At 39.0% G+C, this 23,011-nt stretch overlaps 1 protein-coding gene across 2 annotated transcripts; it reads right to left on the bottom strand.

The window, feature by feature from the left end:
* Window positions 1-2,323: 2,323 nt before the first annotated feature.
* EEF1E1 (eukaryotic translation elongation factor 1 epsilon 1) lies at window positions 2,324-22,741 on the bottom strand. Of its 2 annotated transcripts, none has more exons than XM_059179221.1 (4): window positions 22,606-22,741; window positions 17,087-17,287; window positions 11,243-11,338; window positions 2,324-2,607 (listed from the first exon to the last, which is right to left on the bottom strand). In XM_059179221.1, exons 1-4 carry the CDS (start codon window positions 22,690-22,692, stop codon window positions 2,467-2,469), a joined length of 525 nt encoding a protein of 174 aa, XP_059035204.1. In that variant the 5' UTR covers window positions 22,693-22,741; the 3' UTR covers window positions 2,324-2,466. The 2 variants fall into 2 exon arrangements, with proteins under 2 accessions (XP_059035204.1, XP_059035203.1); XM_059179220.1 differs by lacking the exon at window positions 2,324-2,607 and adding an exon at window positions 8,789-8,980.
* Window positions 22,742-23,011: the final 270 nt, after the last annotated feature.

Consider the following 23,011-nt stretch of genomic DNA (forward strand, 5'->3'; position numbering starts at 1 on the left):
ACCCTTGTACTTTCTTCGGTCGCTGCAAAATGGACTTAGAATACTACAGTCCTTCAACAAACATATGCTGAGCGTTTGTTGTTGCATGCCAGGCATTGTTTGGGGGCCGAATATAATAAGGGAAGAGTCTCTGCGCTCAAGGAATTAACGGCCTCATAGAAGAGATAAATAATTATAATAGTACAATGATCTCAAGTGCCAGAATCAGAGGTAGGAGATGGGTTGGTCAGGATAGACCTGACTTTCAGGAGGCCATGACATAGTTGAATAGTGAAGAATATCAAGTGAGAAGGGAAGGGCATTTCTGGCACAAAAGTATCTGACGGAAATGGCCCAAGATACACTGCAACACTTCTACAAGGAAATGAACTGTTTCTGTTTTAGGTGCCGAGAACATGATCTAAATTTTGCTTATGGGAGCCAAGTCTTTACATTTCTGTCATACTGTCATCCTCTAAGAATACAAGTTAGGGACAGGCAGTCCTTCCATATAATAGCAGTGGGTAATATCTGTGGAAGCACTGCTGGGCCCTTGCATAAAGAACTGACTAGCAGATGGAAAGATACCTATACTCACAAGATAGACATGGGAAGAGAGCGCATTTGGCAGAGGTAGACAGGTTTTATCTTATCCTTTCCTTAGAGCTGACTGGAGGAAATGGCTGGAAAGGAAAAGCTGGGTAGCTCATCTCTCATCTATCCTGTCCTGCTTCCCCCACCCCAACCCTGCAGTCCTGGGGGCAGAGAGAGAAGTGTTAGAGGAAGGAGGAATTTGCAGCAGTGAAACATGACATGGAATGCTTGTAGCAGACCCTGCTGAGGCAGTGGTTTGCATGAAAAGTCAGAGACTGGGTCTGCCTCTATGGCATACATACTAGCTTCCAAGACTAGACTCCCCAAGTCTCGGTGTGCAAATAAAAGTTTACCGTTTCTAATTTAAAGGCTGTATTATAAAATTAAAAATGCTCCCAAGGGCAATGAAATGTGAGATCTAATCTGATAAAAACTGTCCCATCTATTACAGAAGAATCACTCACAGTTGGCCTCTTAAATCTGACTTAGTAACATGAAGGACAAAAATGGGGGGCGGTCTTAGGAAACTGTACTGATAGACGTGGGCTTTATGTTAGGCTTTTTCTGATGTATTACCTCATTTAATCCTCATAACTTAGAGTTAGCTTTATTTTTATAGATTAACGAAATATGGCTAACTGATTTGCTCAAGGTCATATAGCTAGTAAGTGATAAAAGCAGAACTCAACCACAAAGCTGTCTATTTCCCAAATCTGTTTTCACTTGACCTTTGAATTGTATACTACTCAGATTCAGCATCAGCACCAAAATAGTATGAAACAGTAAAGCGCTAAAGGCTCTATTTTTTAAGAAGATTTTATTTATTTGAGAGAGACTGTGTGCAAGTAGCAGAGAGAGTGAGAGAATACCGAAAGAGCATGAACTGGGATGAAGGGTGGAGGGAGAGGGAGAAAAGGACTCTGCGGAGCAGGGAGCCTGACGTGGGGCTCCAGCCCAGGACGCAGGGATCATGACCTGAGCCAAAAGCAGATGCTTAACTGACTGAGCCACCCAGGGGCCGCTCAAAGGCTTTATTTTCCTTATTATTTGGAAACATCCAATATTTAGCTTTCAATATCTGATTACTTAATCAGCCAGCAAGTGTTAAAATGTATAGATTTGTTAATAACACGTCTTCGTTTTTTACAGTGCTTCAGCAGCAGCTTTGAGTTGGCTTTTAGTTTAGAAAAATCTAGACCGTTGTCAAGTCTGAAGTTAGAAAGCAGTAATTTCCCCTCCTGTTTTTATTCCCTGCATATTCCACTGAGCCCAACAACTACAAAAGAACCATTAACTCCACTGAACGAGTCTTACTCCAGCTCCCTCCAGGGCACTTCAGTAGTTAGTTTCACCTCAATGAATACTGACTACAGGAAAGAAAGAAAGAAACAAAGAAGATTTTTTCAACCATATTTACTGGCTCACATAAATATTTGAAAACGAATCCATCTGTTTTCCCTTTCTGTGTCGTTGGCACAATTTATTACAGTTCTTATTACACAAATTACTGTAAATATCCATAAGGGGAAAATGAATTGTAAAATACGAGAGGGAGGCTGATAAATAGCCAAGTTTGTCAGCCACTTGAAAGGACTATTTTTTCCCTTAAGAGAAAAGCCACTGATTTGCACGTTTTACTAAAATAAGTTTCATCTATTAAAAAAAAGGTTAATTTATAACTTGATCTCAACTCAAGTTTTGACAGTTGAATTTTTACATAAAAGCTGCAAAATTTCAACTAAAAAACAAATAAAACATTCAGAGGTAAGTTTATTCCAACTTCAGCAAATAAAGAATCACTGCGTATCCATTTACGTTATTTCTCTGGTCCAGAATGATACACTTTCCATTTAAAATATTTGTGATCACGCTTCTGTGTGTCATGGACAGCTTCTAGTGGGCAGTGGTATATAGTCTGTTCTTGATGAAGACAACAATGGACAGATGTTGCCTGATCCCTGGATAATGCTGAATGTGACAAAACCAGCGAGACACATTAAGATATTTCTCCTTTTCTTGAACTGTCAGGTCAACCTAAACAGAGATTAAAAACACACACAACACAGACATTGCATAAGAACAATTTTCAAAATCATTTGCGTAGAAGATAGAAAACTCAGGGAGAAAAACTCCAGTTCTCAAAAGCCAATATATTTAGAAAGGAGTAAGAGTTTCAGCCACTTAGAAGGGTCATTTGTTTGGTGCTTTTACGTTCAGTTCAACACTGGGCATGCCTTTTAAGGAAATGTCAAATTTTCAACCAACGCCAAGAATTACATTAACCCAGCATCTGGAGGTCCAAGTGTTAGAGAACTTGGGTTCCCTCAGTGCCCAAGGCTGCGTGGCTTCGAAGAATGAAGAGGTCCAGATGAAGACTGGTGGACAGCAAAGCAAATATTGAGGAAGAGTATGAAGTTCCTGGAGAGGGAGGGGGGCCTGAGTGAGCTGCCCTCAGAGTTTCTAAGTTTAGGGGGTTTTATGAACTCTTTTGCAGAACTTTCTTAAGCAATCAGGGTGTGTTGAGTCGTGCCAATCAGGGCTTTGGTCAAGTACATATGTCTATTAGGTTAATGTCCATGTGCTGATGGTCTTTTTTTTTTTGCTGACATCTGGGGGCCTAGGTCTTAACTACCTCTTGCCTGTGATATTGACAAATACTTCTGTGATTAACTGTCTTATTTTAGAACGTTTTGCAGAAGTCATTTCTGCAAAGGCTGCAAAGCAGAATGTTGGTATGATCCTGTCTAAGCTGCAAAATAGGATGTTAGTGCTGTTTTATCTTAGCTGTTCTGACTCCATATTTTCTTGTTGGGGACGCTGGCTCTGATCATCAAACTAACAGAATGAGTTTTGTTTTTTACTTTTCGGAAAGGAAGATGGAGAAAAGAAGACAATAGCTTTCAAAAGGCTAAGACATTGGTTCTTTCTACAATATTTTTTAGCAAATCCAAAAGGAAGTTTTATTAGGATTTAACATGCTTAACAAGGGAATACCATGTAAACTTGAAAAAAATATACACTTCCTTTCTATTAAACTCAGGGGAAAAACTGTACTCAAGAAGACAATGACCCACTTAATTTCAAGTGATTATTGCCAAACACAAGAAGGAAGGGCTATTTCCAGTGGCATATGCCTCAGATGAACAACAGACCTTCTCAATTTGGTCTGCTACAAAACTGAACTCTATCTCCAGTGAATGTAGTAGGTCACACAATTTCCTGTCAAGCTAGAGAATGCTAGAGATTTGGTTAGAGAAAGATGAAAAAAAGAACAGTTGGTGCCGGTCATTTCACTGGGCTCCAATTCCAGAGTAGGTGACTCTGAAACTTTTCTCTGAGACAAATCTTGGACTAGAATCATAGAGTTGTCAGATAAAGAGAGAGCCAATATGGCAGTAACTACAGCTATAACCCATGTTTAAGAATAGGGCAGCTGGCTCCTTTTCATGTTGTTAAATTAACATTTACTCAACTACTATTACAAGTGTCTGTAAAACAGACTGGCATATTCACACAAGAGAAAAAAAAAAAAAAAAAAAACCCTCCTGTGGTTCAAACAGGAGTTAGCAGGCTGCTTGTTGGAAGGTACGCCTAGTGAGACAGATGTCTTGTGGCTGTTCAGAATTTAGCATATATTCATGTCTATAGGCAAATACTCTGCTATGTTACTGAGTCAACAATATTGAAGGGCAAATCACTCTAGTAGGCAAAGTGTACTGCAGAATACAAAACAGTATTAATAAAATTAAAAGCAGACACACAGTATTCTCTCAATAAATGTTTACTTGAACTCATACTCCCATTCCGTATTTACTATGAGGCAATTTAAAAAGAAAATTGATACAAATCATCCTGCTTTCCTTTTTACCTTAGATATGAGGATATTATTGTATCAATATCTGATATCTGAACATTGTCTTTGGTGGCCTCTGATGTCCAACTCTGTTGGCTCAGTTTACCTAAATTATTAGTAGTGAGTCTCCTGCTTTTGCTACATAAAAAAAAGTTAAGTTTCAGATGTAGGTCCTTACTTATAAGCTGCTAAACAAATTATAAAAATATACTCATCTTGTTTAAGGCGGTATACGGTTACATCTAGTTATCAGAAATATGTTACTATAACTGTTTTGCCTATAATATAGTTCATCTATGGCCTGGAGGTACAAAATTAACACATTACTCAAAAAAACTGGCCAAGAATGTCTTTTCTTAATATAAAACATACTTTTTATTAAAAGAGAATTCATTGCTTCATATATGAAGAATTATCTTATCCCTAAGAATTATCTTACTCCTAAGATTTATCTTACTCCTAAGAATTATCTTATTCCTGGTCTGTACACAGGAGGCAAATAAACAACCACTACAGAATAAACTAATTATCAGTTTATATTTCGAAAGGTAAAACACATTTTGTAAAAGAGCTGACACTTCATTCTTTTTCCAAAATCTTTCCCATATGAGAACCTCATCACTGACTTCAAAAGACACAGGATTTTTAAAAAATCTCAACCACTAGTAAACACAGTGACAAATCTAACAGGAAACGGGGGGAGAGTTTTCTTCATTCAAACATACACACATATGTACATACATATATTTGAAATCAACTTCAGCAAACCTCTTTCGCGAAAACAAGATACTATACACAACAAAATCAATATTCTCCAACTTAAAAATTTCACACTAAGTCTCTAGTGTAAGAATTACGAGTAGACTCATGGCACAAAGGAACTTGTCACTTTTTGGTTTTGGGGGGTACAAAATAAATGTTGAGATTTTTTTATTTTAGAGAGAGAGAGCAAGTGAGTGGGGGGAGAGGAAGAAACTCTCCAGCAGGCTCCCCACTGAGCATGGAGTCAAATGCAGAGCGCCCTTCCACAATCCCTTCATGATCCCTTCAGATCATGGCCTGAGCTGAAAGCAAGAGTTGGACGCTTACCTGACTGAGCTACCCAGGAGCCACGGTACAAAGTAAGTTTTATTCCAAGAGGTTCTAAAGCTTCTGCTAACATTTCCAATTTATTCCAATAATTTTTAACTAGATGATCTACTTCAGAGAATGTAAATCTGTTCATTTTCCCTCAGAAAAGTTAGCCAAAAATACACAAGAACTTTCCCAAAAGGTTCAGGTTACCACTTACCCTCTTCTTAGTTTAAACTCTGGAGCCTGTCCCATGAATCTGGGAAGCTTCTAACTGATCTCAATTTGTTATCTCTGCCACATTTCTGGTAGACATTTTATTTCTAAATTTACTGTAAACAAACACAAAACAGATCCCTCCCCTGCAAAGAAAAACCTTACAATTTTTTAGAACTTTTTAGATGGAATCCCCCCCTGGGCCCTCTCACGTACAACACTGGTCTTCCAGCATCTCTCTCTAGTTGGCTAGTTTCTTTTCCTTTCTTACAGCAGGAAACACAATGTGACTTTTCAGTCACCACTTCCTGTTTCTTACTGGCCCCCATGCCAGTGTGTCTATAGCGATGATGCTTGGCTCCTTCTACCTAATCATCCCTTTTTACTTATATTGTCTCCCTATATCTAGTCTGAACCTTCAAAGCCAAAGAGATGATATTCTTAGTCACCAATTTCCCACGGAGACATGTGAGCACCATGTTAAGTGACCCATTCCAGATCGGGGCAAGAGGCCGGTTTGCTATCTTCAGGACATTCTTTATAGTTGGTGCTCCTGGCCTGCACTGCAGCTGTTTCTTGTACTTTTCCTTTCTTTCTAAAAGAACAACGTACCTCCACTGGTGTTCCTAACTTCAAAACAAATGTATTTTCGTTGATAACAATCTCATAGTCAAGCAGCACATAACGCTACAAAGGATTTCAATAATCTTGAGTAACAGTCTGTTCACAGGGACGGCTATCTATGAGTGAAATCACTTTAAGAAAGCAATGAGTCACTGGTAGGATAATAAACAGCCACGCTAACTGGCAGTTTCACAAAGGAAGAACAACGTAATATTCCTCAAAGGGAATTAAGAGAGACCAGATCTTATAATTAGAGTAACTTAGCCACAACTAAAATTGGGCTCACAATGAAACAAAATACTGTGGGATTATCTGATGACTTGAAGGTTCCCTGACTGCTGTTTTGTACACTGTGCTGATTACACATTAAGTATTTAATAATGGGAACAAATAAATGAAGGAATGCATGAGGGCAAAAATAAATATGCTGCCAAAGCAAACAAAATACAAGAAACTGTCTCGTGAATGTGAACAGGTAGCCAACCTGAGCTACACATGACTCTGCCTGAACTTAATACTGAACAATCACCTTTTTCTCATCTGGATATATTTACACCTAAGTCTAGAGGGATGTCATTTAACACCACTGTGCAAGTCTATCACAGCAGAGCTTTGAGTCTGTGAGGAGTTCCTTGAGAAGGTGTTTATTTCTCAGATGTACTTTACCTGCACACAGACCAGGCTGAGAGAGATGTTTTGGTTATGGACTCATTTCATGAATGCACAGGGACGGTGAGCTGAATGGTTTACATACCACTCTATTCACTGTTATTTTGAAAAAGAAAAGCGGAATACCCTTCACAATATCCTAGTCACTACATATAAAGGGGATATACATCCCAAAACAGGAAACATAACTGGGCACATTATCATTAAATATTGTTAATGTAACCCGAGTTTTAACATGCTGCATGGAAAAAAACACTTCTAACCTGCTTGAAAATCAAATGCTCTCCAGGGTACCTGAACTTCTAATTAAATAAATCTGTAGCCTGTGCTATTACTATTTTGCTTTATAGAATTATGACCTTGTTCATACTGCTGGCCAAGAAGTTCCAGAAAACTCCCTCCTCCTGAATATTTCCTTTCCCTACTGCATGACCTGCATAAGCCAGAACAGAGAAAAGCGTAAATACACACTTGGTTTGCAAGAGTTACACTTTATTACATGGGAGAAATGCTGTCCTTAACAAGAGCTCTATGCTACAAGAAGCCGGGCCTTCACTAGCCTGCTGACAGCATCACACAACGGATTAGAGATGACATTTCTCCTAATATTAAGCTTTTAAAATTAAGCAGTGCCATGTTTAAATGTTTTAAAAATGCCTACAAGGGTGCTGTTGTTAGATAGAAGTTGTTCTTTTGCTCCTCTAGAAAGTAGCCATGGTCTTAACAGTGGGCTTGCCCTCAAGTCAAGCAATGGATACCTCCTAGTTAAAAGACCGTAGATTTGCCGCCGGGATAAAGATAGGTAGATACCATAACAGCAAATTCTCTTTAGCTAGAGGCTTTTGTATTTTGAAATGATGTAAACTGTGCCATGTCACCATTCTACATTAAAAGTTAATAAAATATTTCGAATCTAGAAAATAAGAGAAGGCTGCTGTGATCAAATTTACTTCAGCTCTACTTAAACCGTCTTCACATTCGAATAAGGTTTTAGAGTTAATCATACTGAAGCATAAACTAAAGACTGCACTATAAAGATATACAACCTAAAACAGGAAGTACAAAGAGGAAGAGACTGCTGAGTATTGCTGATCTCAATAAGCATCTAGTTGTGAGACGCATTGTGCGCAGAGCTGGAAGGGATACAAAGAGAAATAAGACATGATCCTCCTAGGTCCCCTTATTTTGCTTAAAATAGAGTCTTATCTCTTTGAAGTACAAGGAACATTTGTTCTACTTTTTTCCGGTTGTACCAATAATTATTAGTAACTCTCCTTTCACTGTCAAAACTACTGTTTTGAGAAATCAGATGGTCATTCTACTTATAGGCAAGATTTATATTCAAACTTATCATAAGCCTTCTAAAACAACACAAATTCCCTTAAATAGCCAAAGGCATCCAAATCCTGCAGATATTTTTCTGACAATTTCATGATTCTCCATTTTACTTTATTCTATTTGCCTCTTTAAGTTTTCCATAATATTCTGACCAGAAATTAGCACTTTGCTTTATTCAGCTCTTTTCATGTGAAACAGTCTTACCTCTGTGAAGAGATCAACAGTTGCTTAAAAATAGGGTTTTGTATTTATGTCTCTCAAGAACAGTATTATGGACACATATAATGAACTCAGTAAATATAGTTGTAATAATAGAGACTAGCAGGGAGTGAAAGATCCTATTAGGTGGTTACTGAGAAAATGTTATAGAACTGAGCACGATCATTTAAGAACTGAGCACGATCATTTAGGGATTTTAGAGAAACGATGTTTAGTAAGTTGAGTAAATCCACTGAGGAATTAGAGCTTGAGGGGGGATGAGGAAATATTATCATACATTATGGTATTTGATGGTGTCTGACGGGCATCCCCGGACACTGTGACAACAGCAGCAGATGAAGCTCGTTTTGGCTCCTCCAAAACCCAGGCTGTGTCTTCGCACAAGGCACTTGATGTTCCGAGCCCGAGTTTCCTTCTCTATCACAGAAGGATATATTACTAGCCCCATCTCTTTTCGAGTTATGAGGTAAACTGAAAGATCTAGAGGAATGCATTATGTTATTCAGTTTACGGAGAAGAGTGCAGACGTTATGCATGCGGGAGGAATTCTGTCAGACGGTAGCGTTACAGATATGAGGTGCTGTGGAGTGTGGCTCAAGCAGTTTACGATTTAAGAGACAGACATTTTCCAAGAATGACAGCAGAAACTGAAACAAACCAGAGCTGAGGGAGTCTGTGAGGCACAGAGAAGAGACAGAGGTTAGGGCACTTCAGTATGCTTCAGGAGCCCGAGAGAGCTTCGCCAGAAGTCAGTGCTGCAGCTGCGTGACACCTGCTGAAATGTGCACGAATTTGGGAGCCAAAGAGAAAAGCAGCGCGAGGACCCTGAGGAGAGGGAGCACAGGTGAGAGACCAGGGAGTATGTTACGGCCGAGAGAGGGGTGTGTGGGCAGAACAAGGGCAATGAGGCCGGCGGGGAGGCAGGGTCAACTCATCCCAGGCAGTGAGGAGCTACTTAAGTCTTTTGAGAAAGACACAATTGTGAGAAAAATCAGTCCAGTGGCAATGCAGATGGACTGTGGGATGAAAATGGTGGCAGGAGGCCATTTCAATAGCTCTGACAGAAGATAATGAATTCTGGAACTAGGGCAATGTCACCCAGGATGACAGGAAGAAAAGTGAGAGAGGCATCCAGGAGGCGGAAATAAAAGAATCTGATTAATTAGATGCATGAGGTGCGGAATACAGAAAAATGTACGGGTTATTTTTTTCCCACGAGGAGAAGCTGGGTGTTGGGAAGATGTTTAGGTGCGGACAGACTTAAGGAAGCACAAACTCTGGAGTCAAACTGCCTGGTTTCCAGACCAGGCTGTGCCACTAACTGGGTGATCTCACAGAAGATATCTGACCTCTCCGTGCCTCCCTCACATCATTTGTAAAATGGGGATGATAATAATAGCACCTACCTTGTGGGGCTGCTGTAAGGATTAAATGGGTTAACATTTATAAAGCATGGAGAACATAGGGAGTGCCATATAATGTTTGTAAATAAATTTAAGATGGGATACAATTTAAAAAAACTGACTGGGGGCATCTGGGTGGCTTGATTGGTTGGGCGTCTGACTCCTGATTTCACCTCAGGTCTTGACCTCAGTGTCCTGGGATCAAGCCCCAAGTTGGGCTCTACATTCAGTGGGGAGTCTGCCTGAGGATCTCTCTCTCCCTCTGCCTCTGCCCTTCCCTCACTCGCACTTCACTCTCAAATATGTAAATAAACTAAAAAAATAAAGAGACTGACCAGATAAGGGGGAAAATTGCACATACGGGAAAGAAAGGATATAAAATTTGGGACAAGATCCAGAAACGGGGCAGGAGGGTGAGTCCAGTAAGAGGGCAGTGAAAGGGGACAAGGCAGAAGAGGACGAGCCCGCAGTGGGCTGGATGTAGGCATTCGCATCAACAGTCTCCAGTTTCTAGGTGGAAGAGGGAGGCCGGCTCTGGGATAATGACTGAAGATAAAGGGGGAGTGAAAGGATGGGGTTAAGGAAAGTACTAAAGGTCTGGGAATACGCCCGGGAGCAACGAAAGAGCTGATTTATAGGAGAGCCTGGCGGAAACTGGATAGTATAAATGTATAGCGGTACCAATCTCTACTTTGGGATGACTCTAACAGAGCTCAGCCTAGCCATGGGACTGAAGGCACTTATTAGAACTGAACAAGAGGTGGGGACTTACAGGCATAGGGTGGTGAATGCACCATGGAGCAAAGAAGCTGCAGATACTTACAGAAGTTACATAAAAGGGGATCTAAGTTGGATGGGGAAAAAGTATATGGGTCTGGAAAATGCAAAGGAATCCAATTGCCTCAGATAATGATGGGGTTAGTGCATAAGCGATTAAGAACTAAGGATTAGAGGTTACACAGAATATGGGGCACTGCAATTAAGATGTTAGAAGGAGAGTGGGATGGTGATGATGGGGGCCAGGCGATGATGATGGTCAGACTCAAAGGGTGGCAAGAAAAGTAGGTGTGAACAAGAGTGGAAACAACGATAGGAAGTAAACACTTTAAAGAACAGGAAGCTACTGTATTTGATGGAACTGTAGAAGGAATATGGCATAACATACCTTGTATAAAAATAATTCATTTTTATTTGAGAAGGTGAAAATGCAAATTTGATTTAAGACAAATAAAAAGCATTCTGAACATTACAGAGAAAAAAAGCTAACAATACTCACTATAAAACGATGAAGTCCATAGTACAACAGGATATCTGCTAAGGTAAAGTTATATCCTGTAAGGTAGACTTTATCTTCAAGATATGAATTAAGATCCTAAAAGAAACAAATAAGAAACAAAATTTTAATTGAAAAATAAGTAATAATTGGGTGGCTCAGCCAGGTAAGCATCCAACTCTTGATTTCAGCTCAAGTCATGATCTCAGGGCTGTGAGACTGAGCCCCACAACAGGCTCCACACTCAGCACGGAGTCTGAGATTCTCCTTCTTCCTTTGTCCCTCCCCCTACTCATGCACATGTGTATACGCTCTATCAAATAAATAAAATCTTCCCAAAAAAAAGAAGACAGTAATTATAAAGTTAACTACCATATCACTGGACTTCAAACATTTAGAAGATTATGAGAAAACAAAACACTCATTTTTAATTTGATAAATTTAATCCGACATTAATAGATTCAGATTCATTCAAAGGAATGGATCATATACCAGTCACCTCATTTTTAAAAATAGGGTAAATGTTATTAGTCTAATTTTATTTTAAAGAAATAAGAAAACATTAAGAAATACTATTCAAAATGCCATCTATGAGCATTTCAAAGATACCAATTTGGGGGGGGGCAGAAATAATTTTGTAAATTATGTTGTTACATTTACTTTTTCCATTAAAACATAAAAGCTCTTCAACAATTTCTCTTAAGAGGATTATAATTTATTGGTTTGCTGTATTTTTACATATGTATATTAAAAAATTTTTAATTGTAATACAATCATGTTTCCATCTTAGCCACTTTTAAGTGTATAATTCAGTACAATATCAGGGGTCTTCACACTGTTGTATAACCAGTCTTCAGAATTTTTTCACCTTGCAAAACTAAAACTCTATTCTATTAAACAACTCCCCATTTCCCCCCTCACCCCAGACCCACTACCACTCTTTCCGTTTCTATGAATTGGCAACTTCAGATGCCACAGGTAAATGGAACCATAGGGCATTTGTCTTTCTGTGACTAGCTTATACTTAGCATAACACCATCAAGGTTCAGTCATGTTGTTAACCTGAGTTAAAATTTTCTTCCCTTTTGGGGCTAAATAGAATTTCATTGTTTATATATATACCACATTTTGTTTATCTAGTCATCTGCCAATGGGCCCTTCTAGGCTATCATCAATAACATTGCTATGGATGTGGGTGTACATACATCTCTTTAAAGCCCACGTTGAATTATTTTGGGTATATATCCGTAAGTAATATTATTACACACACATACACACACACACACACACACTAATTCTTCTTTGATCTTTCGAGGAATCAGCATATTGTTTTTCATAGCAACTGCACCATTTTACATTTTTAACTAGGTTCTTTGTTTTTTTGTTGCTTGGCCATAGGAGTTTTTTATATATTTTAGATATTAATTCTTCACCAGTCACATGATTTGCAAATATTTTCTCCCATTCCATGGGCTGACTTTTCACCCTGTTATGTCCAGTGATGCAGAGAAGTTTAAAATTTTGATGTAGTCCAATTTATCCATTTTTACTTTAGTTGCCTATGCTTTAGGTGTCATATCCAAGACATCACTGCCAAATCAAATAACATGATTTTTTTTTCCCTAAGTTTTCTTCTAAGAGTTTTATAGTGTTACATTTTACATTCAGGACTTCAATCCATTTTGAGTTAATTTCTATATATCATGTAAGGTAACATTCCAACTTCAACTTCATTGTTTTATAACTGGAGATCTAGTTTTTCCAATACCTGTAAGACTCCACAGTTTTTTAAAAAAATATTTATTAATTTATTTGAGAGAGTGAGAAAGAATGCAGGCATGGGTGTGGGGGAGGGGCAGGGGGAGGGAATTTTCCAGCAGATGCCATGCTGATTGTGCAGCCCCATGCAGGGCTCCATCTCACAACATGTGAGATCATGACCTGCCAAACCAAGAGTCTGACACTTAACCAACTGAGCTACCCTAAATGATTCCAGGTGTTTTTGGTTTTTAGAGATTTTATTTATTTATTTGACAGAGAGACAGAGATCACAAGTCAGCAGAGAGGCAGGCAGGGGGGCAGAGGGAAGCATCCTCCCCGCTGAGCAGAGAGCCTGAATATGGGGCTTGATCACAGGATCCTGAGATCATGACCTGAGCCAAAGGTAGAGGCTTAACCCACTGAGCCAGCCAGGCACCTCAAAAGACTCCAGTTTTAAACACCACTTAAACCTACAGAAAGTCCTTTGCCATTTGTTCTCCAGACCACAATCACCAAAAGGCAATGTTAAGTTATATACACAAAAGAATTCATTTAAAATCTTTAACAACAACAACAACAAAATACCTCTAAGCACTGAGCTCCCTCAATGGTGAATAAACAGTTTTGAAGAAAAAAAAAAATTAAAGTACATGTTAAAAAATGAAATAAAAAGCTTAAGAAATCCTAATCCAAATCAGAAGTAAAGTCTGACAGAATAACATGAATTAATCAATTACCTCCCAGAGAAAATAAAAAATGTAGATTAAAAAAAAAAAATCACATGAATACTTTGGGTTCCTCTCAAAATTAACAAATAATTTAACAGCACAGGAATTCAGGATGCATTGATTAAGTTGCATTCAAATCAAATGAAACAAAAGATTCCTATAACCTTTAGACAAAGGTTTATAAATCAGTTACATGGTTTATTATCAGGTCTTCTCACAGGCTCCTCCTCTAAGGACTAGTTACAGAACACTGCTCAGTGGTCAATAGCATTTATTCCAGAAAAACGCCTTAAACTGTAGAGAACATTTTGTTTTCTCAAATCACATCCCAAATACCTGGCACATGGTAGTTCCATGTATTTGCTGAATTGAATTTAATCTCTTTGAGTATGCCCATGTCTTCATCTAAAGACAGTAATTTTCAAAACGCTATATAAACATGGAGTTGCTAGGGTTGGTACAGATGAGGGCATAAAGGAATTGGATAAAAATAGACAACTGCAGAAAAATCAAAATAAAATTTGGGTACGGAGGGTGAAATAGACTGGCATATAAGGAGCTACCACTTAAATTCTAGAGTGATCTGTGAATGGAGATGATTTCTCTCCAAGTGTTTTCAAATGAAACAACCTGGATAAAGTTAAGAATAAAATAAACATATCTTCAATTTAATTTTAAGAAGCATTTTTAAAAAACGTCTAAACTAGTAACTGAACACTGCTCTGTACAGTGCATATTTTCTTAAAACAAAATCCATGCGTAAGTTTTTGTTATAGAGACTCTCAAGGTTGTCGTCTTTAAAATGTCTTTAAAATTAAAATTTTCCTGGGGAACCTGGGTGGCTCAGTGGGCTAAGCCTCTGCCCTCAGCTCAGGTCATGATCCCAGGACTCTGGGATCGAGCCCTGCATCAGGCTCTCTGCTCAGCTGGAAGCCTGCTTCCCTTCCTCTCTCTGCCTGCCTCTCTGCCTACTTGTGACCTCTCTCTGTCAAATAAAATCTTTAAGAAAAAATAAATAAATAAAATTAAATAAAATTAAAATTTTTCTGATTAGTGATATAATTCAAATCTTCTCTGCCATATCACAGAATTTCATATATTCAGAATATTCACAGAACATTCAATATTCATTTGTTTTAAACAAATCTTTCACATGCCACTACCAAAGTTTAACAAACATTTGCCCCTACAGCATTCTACCTGAGGTTTTGTTTCCTAATTAGTATTAAACTTATTAATAACATTGAAAAAGCAAGTAATAAATAGCTATATATATATTCCCCATCTAGATGCAAAAACTGTTAGTGTTTTGTAATTCCTGTCATTTTGAAATTATATATTACCTTAATTATGAGCCATTTTAAAACTTAGAATAGCGGTTTTAGCCTGAAATGGAACTTTAGAGAGTAAGAAAATAAGTAATACAAAGATAAATAGCGTGATATTAAAAATGGGCAAAGAATGCATACAAGGAAATTTTTAAAAATTATTTAAATCCTGGTATACCTACATGAGGCAATACAAACAGGTTATCAAAAAGACAGCATCAATGAATATTTTGTGGACATGAAATGACGTTCGCAACTGTCAGTGAACAAAAAAAATGCAAGTTACAGCAGCCAATAGCTGCTCACTTTTAAAACACACACACACATATCTATATGGAAAAGAAAAGCATGGAAAGAACATGAAGGGATTTCAATAAATATCTGACGACCAAGTTTAAGTGTTATTAGCACTTCTCTCTTGGTGGGACTACTAATGCTTGAGAGTTTTTTTCCTTATATTTAAAAAAATTTCTATTAACAAGTATATACTGCCTTTAAGATAAAAACAGCAAAAAGCAAAAGAAAAACAGAAAACAACATTTTCTCATCTATGCTCATATGGCCAAAAATCACACTGCAGTCCATTATACATACATTTGTCTCCCCCACTGGTCTAAGCCCTGTAGAGGCAAAGACTGTGTCTACTGGGTCACTGTACCACTGCCTTTAGAACTGCAACAGGCCTAGCAGCACAGGTACAAGTAAGGAAACTGGCAGAGCAAAGATGACAACCAAATGATGACAACCAAATAACCTGTTCCTTACACACTTCAAAAGTGGCAATATCTCTAGTCAGATTCTCTTCACTGAAATTTCAAATAATATTTACATATCCCAGATACAACATTTTGGTGGAAGTACTTCCATGTTCTTAATACCCAATCTCTGAATACAACTTTGAACTTATAAACCTAATTTGGAGAAATCCTGTTCACATCTTTCAGAATGAAGTACTTCATTACTATCCTTGTTTCTGGAAAATTTTAAGAGATAGTTATATTTTATTTGCCTGAAATCCCACATTCACTTAAAGGGAAGACATGCTTGCTTTGCTCTGGAAAGGCTGCTGAGCATGGCAGAGGACAGTGGGAGGGATCAGTATGGATATTAATTAAGCACGTATAGTTGGTCAGGATAGACCTATAAAGGAACAAGGTTGGAAATTCATTTTTTATCAGTTCTCTTGATGATATCTTTCAAAAATATAGCTTAAACCATTTCCCCCAGAGTGATCAATGAAAAGCTTTCAGTTCTATGAGACCTTCTTTCACAACTTATATTACCAGTTTATATTATAATGGGAACAAAATTACAAAACAGAAGTGATTCCTGCAGTGATATGTGGTTACCTGGATATCTCTAAGGTTCCTTCAAATTCTAAGCTTCTATTAAAAAAATTTTCTTTTGATATGCTTTATTTTTATGTAAATAATTAATAAAAAATATCATTTAGATTGTTTCTCACTGCTGGTGACTCTGGAGCCATATTCAGCTTATACCTTATATCAATAGATTCTTTTGTTCTGATTTTGCTTCTTTGGAAAGAAAGTACAAATCTTAAAGCAGTAAGTCTGAAGGAAAAAAATGTGTTTTGTTTTGTTTTGTTTTTTTTTTTCAGATCAATCTAACAGGTTTTTTCAGTAGCTCCAATGATTCTGATTTACTTCTTGCCTTCGAGAAAGTACTTTACTGCTGAGTGGAGAAACTAAGTATTAAGACATTAAAAAAAGAATCATACAAATAATGGTTGACTGTGATGAGTGTTAGAAAGAAAAAGCATATAGAACAAGGACCCACATATGTTAGAGAGAGGTGGTCAAAAACATTTCTGGGGAAGGAACATCTGAGCTGAGATCTGAAGGGGGAGGGCAGGCAGAGTCTGTTTCCAGCACAGGTAACAACAGGTACAAATTACCCTGAGGTAGAAGGAAACAAGAAGGCCAATGGCTTCGGCTAGTGAATCCCAGGGGAGAGAGCTTCCTGCTACAAACAGTTCATGCGTTTTAACCTCTAAAGAGAAGTCACAATACCTTCAAAAGAGTGCGAATATCGTCTTTATTGGAGTGTCCATCTACCCGAGTTACCCTGTATTCCAACCACTGCTGAACGATTGCTTTTTCTTCTGCAGTGCTCCCCAGCAAATATTCTTTGTTGGCCTGCTTGACAAGATGAGCTGCTATAGTAGTGAGTCCTGTTAGACTTGGACCATTGTTTGTCTGAAGAACTGGAATCTTAAAACGAAAAAAAATTCTTTTGATAAATTTAAAATACAGATCTCAACAGGACCTCAAGTTCTAAGGACTTGCTAAATCCCTCACTGGTTTTTCAAATGCCCTAGGATTCTACTCTAAGATACTAAGATATTCAAATGAAAATCAGGAAAATTGTAGTTAAGATGTTATTTACAATTTGATAACAGATGCTTCAAGTGAAACCAGTAGTAACATTGCAAAAATCAATGTTTCTACATTAATTCATAATCATGCATACACAAGAGGAAAAAATAGAAATCCCAATAATATTGTATTAATTCTGATCAAGATTACCAATATCCTCTTTTAGCAAGATGAACATACTTAAATAAACCTGACTTCTATAATAACAAAGGGATATGATTACAGTAATGCTGACTTAATGTCAATATAGTTGGAACTACCAAATGAGATCTGGGCTGGTTTTAGTGATAAGCGATCTAATATAATTATATCTTGTTAACAACAGGTATGGACTGTGACAATGACTTGGTTGCCATGAATCGCGTATCTACCAATTTTCGAATCATTTGGAGTGAAGTCACTGTTGGCCAGTATTTTATATCTAAAAAACATTGCAAAATATAATTGGGGCCATTGATAATAGTCTGGGCTTCAGGTAATCATCTGAAAAATAGTCCAGTTTTTGTTTCCCTTATTAGAACAGCAATACAAAGACTCAGATTATAAGAAATTGACAATTAATTTAAATGTTCTTGATGCACAACCAAGAAATTTAAAGCACAATGAGAAATTTTTAAAAAACGGAAGGTTATCATCTGATGGGGAGACTGACCAAGTAACAATATACAATATACAACCTAAACGACCCAACAAACCAAAAAAACCTATTTTCTTGGGAAGACTGGCTGATTTCTGCAGTCACTAAATAGTACCTTGTATTTGTAAAGTGATTTACACTTTGCAGGGCCCTTTCATGCTCACCTATAGGTCAACAGGACTCTGCAAAGTATACAAAGATATTAACCTTTTACAGATACAGATTCAAAGGTTACCTCCTACAAGTCCAAGGAAGTAATGAAAGCCACTCTCTGATTTTCCACTTCTCACCTACTTTCCATTTACTACTTAGCTCCTAGAATTTTCACTTTTGCCTTCACATTCAAATGAAGCCTCCACCTCTAAGATCACGAATAATATCCTTTTAAAAAATGCACTGAAAGAAAACAAGAAAACAAAAAAACCCTCTGGGGATGCTGGTTCTATTCTATTTCTTGTTGTTTGGTTCCTTGTGTGGTTACCTACCTGTGTTCACTTTGTGTTAACTCATTGAAATTTATTTGCTTTTCTGAAGGTATGCGATACTTTAAAAACAAAAAAGAAAAACAAACAGAAAGAATTTACAATCAATGAGCGTGTAGGAGAAATGACATTTAATTCTAAAGAGAATTATTTGTAAAAATAAATGATCCACCATCCTACATTTCTGACTCAAAAACTTCCCTGGGTGGCTCAGTGGGTTAAAGCCTCTGCCATGATGTTCAGGTCATGTTCAGGTCTTGGTCCCAGGGTCCTGGGATTGAGCCCTGCATCGGGCTCTCTGCCCAGCAGGGAGCCTGCTTCCCTTCCTCTCTCTCTCTGCTGGCCTCTCTGCTACTTGTGATCTCTGTCTGTCAAATAAATAAATAAAATCTTAAAAACAAACAAACAAACAAAAAAACCCTTCCCAATTAACCTCCTCATGACATCTTCTAAATTGGTGAGTAATTTCATTATCATCTTACAGACAAAGAACCAAGGTCACCTGCTTTGTCACAGCAAAATCAGGGTCTGGATAAGGTAAGATTGACTTGAAAGTCCCTTCTCTTTCCTTCCTATAGCCTAAAGTACACAAATCTTATGTAGTTGCAATTGTGGGATATGTACTTTTTCTACATTCATTTTAGGATGCCATTGTCTTCTAAGTAATCATCGTCGATGGCTAGTAAGTAATATTATAATGTGCTGATGTACCATACTAAACTCTACATATACTATATTTTTTCTATAAATAAATACCTATGATAAAGTTGAAGTAATAAATTAGGCACCGTAGTATGAGATTAACAGCAATAACTGATAATAAAGTAGAACAATTATATCAATATACTCTAATAAAAGTTATGTGAATGAGGTTGGTCTCTCTCCATATATTCTATTCTACTGTGCTCACTCTTCTTGTGATGATGCAAGATTTCAAAATGCCTATATAATCAGATGAAGCGAGGTGAATCACGTAGGCATTTTGACACAGTGCTAGGCTACTCCTGACCTTCTGATACTACGTCAGAAGGACAATCATCTTTTTCTAGACATGGCTACCACGGGTAACCAAAACCACAAATATCGAAACCATGGATGGGGAGGAGATACACAGATGGGTGACTACTGTATAACTGGTAATGTTGCAAAGAATGCTTTATTACTTGATGTGGAGAACAAAGGCTAAAGAAAAAAACTAAATTTCCTTAGAACTTACAGCCCAATGACAAGTCCTCGAGACAGGCAGAGTGACATTCCTCTAGGAACTCAACTGCCTCCATCGATGTTAATATTTTGCTAAAGGCAAAAGGCAACCTTAGCTTAAGAGAAGCCTGACCTCCAGAATCCTGTAAGTCTTCTTTAACAAATAAAAATCCCTTTCAAAACTTCTTTATCTCTACCCCCCAGGATATATGTTAGTACTCAACCTCCAAGCATATGGCCCACTGATATATGTCTGAAAGGTCTCATGACTAAGGTTTTACTAGACAGTAATAAAAGATCTTTTCCTAACAAGAGCTAGCACTTCAAGATCCTAGAAACCTTGCTTCCAGATTCGAGACTAATGCTATCCTTAGACCTCTCCCAACTTGAAAGTATATAATCAGTCACTCCTCACAACTCCTGTGCAGCTCTTTTTGCCCATGGGTGCTGTCCCTGTGCTTAAATAAAACCACCCCCTTTGCACGAAAGATGGTTCAAGAATTCTTTCTAGACAATTTGCTCCCAAACCCCAACATTTTCACACCATTGCTGGCTTACTGCTGTCAGTTGTCTCTTCCCCACCAAAAACAGACCGAATATTTTTATTTATTCCCATCCCTTTCACCAAACATATAAATAGAAATAGAAACTTTTAATAGCTGCCCTCTGCTAAGATCCCCCCTCACCAAAAAAGTTTCAATTAAAATAAGAAACCACACTCTGAACTCCACAAAGCCCTCACAACTACCCTCAAACTATAATTTTGGGCTTATTTCACATTGTAGTATTTTTCATATTGGTCTACTCCTTGTCCCAAACTTCCCAATGTTTCATAATTTTGGTCTCACACGCTTTAAACACCAGCTTTTCTGTGAAGTTTACTATGAATTCACTCTCACAGTCAAAATTAACTTTCTCCTCCACATTCCTCAGCAACGTCTCCTCTGTTTAGTATGTGGAGGCCAAGAAAAACAAGGCTGTACCCACCTCAAGTTTAGCCTTGACATAAGTACAGCCATCTTGGCCCTGGCAGCCATCTTAGGGCTCTGTGACTGGTAAATGACCCCTGGCTCCAGGAAGACTGACCAAAGGTTTTGAAAACAACACAGCATACCAAAAACCAATTAGGAATAGGATAGCTTAACGAGGTAATAAGTCAAGTCAGGAGTAGGATGGCTTGATGTTGTAATAAATCATGTCAGAAATAGGATAGCTTAACACTATAATAAATCACAAGAACACAGGGATGGCGATCGTGGCCCAATCACCTACTGCCAAGTCCACCCCTACTCTGTCTTTAAAAACTCTTGACCATAATCTGGTTCGGGGTCCAAGTCCCTACTCCGCTGTGTTGGGTATACTTGGGCCCAAGCTTAAGCTTGTCAAATAAACCCTCGTGTGCTTGCATTGGTGTTGGCTCCTGGTGGTCTCTTGGACACGAAACTTGGGCATAACAAGTAGATGTTCTGTCCTGCCTTAAGTTAATTGCCAATGACTATTTCTCATACTAGGTAAGCTTCCTGAAGGCAAGACTCATGTCTTGGCAATGTTCTCTAAAAAACAGAAACCAAACTAGGGAGCAGTGGGTGAAAGAAAGGAATCAGCATGAGGCCAGGGGAAAAAGCAAAAGCATGTGGCCTGGCCTCCAATCAGTGGGTTCATCTTAGGCGAGCCCCAAGACCTTCCCAGGCTTCAGTTGAACTTACGTGTAAAAACTACACTAGGACTGCTTTTAACATAAACCAAACGAGGGGCTCCTGGGTGGTTCAGTGGGTTAAAGCCTCTGCCTTCAGCTCAGGTCACAATCTCAGGGTCCTGGGATCCAGCCCCACAACGGGCTCTCTGCTCAGCAGGGAGCCTGCTACCCCCCCCCCCCTCTCTCTCTGCCTGCCTCTCTGCCAAATTGTGACCTCTCTCTCTCTCTGTGTCAAATAAATACATAAAATCGTTTAAAAATAAATAAATAAATAAACCAAATGAAGAACAGAAAAACTAAAAACAAAAAATAAACATCACATGGAAAAAATCTCAAGGAGGAGGCAAAAATGTTACCTATCCAAAGTAGTCTCCTTACAATCATTCTCATTTTCTAATGCTTTCCAACCACGTTAAACAACGTTTATGAATGAAACACAAATGTTCTTCACTGTCCTGAGAAATCTGAGTCCTTATATCTTACCAGCTTCATACTCTATTAACCTTCCCCTTCATTCTCTGCACGTGTCACACAGAACCTGTACTCTGAAAAACCTTCCTTGAATCTCCCACACTGGACCCAGACCAAGTATGTGCTCTCTCGGCCATCTCGGCTTCAATGTAGCATTTATCACTTACTGTAATTAAAACAGCAGCAATCTTTGTCTACCCAGGTGAAAGCCAAGGTTCCTGGGAGGAAGGAGTGCGTCCGTCTTCTCAATCACTGCTGCATTCCCCAGTCCCAGCACAGTGCTACCTGACACCGGTTAGCTCTCCGGAGTAGCCGCTGGACACTGAATGAAAACTAAGGTTACAGTACGTGCTGTCACTGAACCCAAATACGGGGTCCTCACATCGGCCTAAGGGCTCTCTGAGGGCCCTCCTCGCTTTCCTAAAACAGACGACAATTTCCCAGGAGGAAAAGTTCAGGCAACGCGGAACAAGGCAGATACCCCTGAAACCCTCAGGAGCCAGGGCCGCAGGAGACCGAGAGACGCCAGCCAGCCCGCCCTGCGGCGCAGACACGTGGGGAGCAGAGCCGCTTCCTCCGCCTCTGCCGGCCTGCCCATCTTACCTGGGTTCAAAGGGCCCGCTCTTATCCCACCTCTTCCCCTCCACGCCGCCCCGCTTCTCACCTGGCGCTCGCCCTGAGCGCTGTATTTGTTCCCTTTACTCAGCCCCAGGGATTTCTCCAGCAGCGTCAACTCCGCGGCCGCCGCCATCTTCCGGCAGGACCTCCTGGCAGGGGCGGGACCAGGACAGCAAGGATTTCCTGCATTGGCTGGGAGGGAAGGCCCGCTCCCACAAACGGCACCAGCTATTGGCTGAACGCAGGGGGGGGGCGTGGAAAACGTGCCCGAGCGAGGAGGCGGGGCCAAGGTAAGGGGCGGGGCGGAATGATGGGTGTATGACAGGTGGAGAGGTGGTGGCAAAGAGTTCTGTGAGTTCTTGGAGGTCTTGAGGAAGTTTTGGCATAACGGGCTTTGGTGTTGCAGTAGACGGAGTCTGCCCATTACTAGACAGCAGGCTGTTGTCCTGGTT

This window comes from Mustela lutreola, chromosome 6 (genome assembly GCF_030435805.1).
Source record: "Mustela lutreola isolate mMusLut2 chromosome 6, mMusLut2.pri, whole genome shotgun sequence".
Classification (NCBI taxonomy): domain Eukaryota; kingdom Metazoa; phylum Chordata; class Mammalia; order Carnivora; family Mustelidae; genus Mustela; species Mustela lutreola.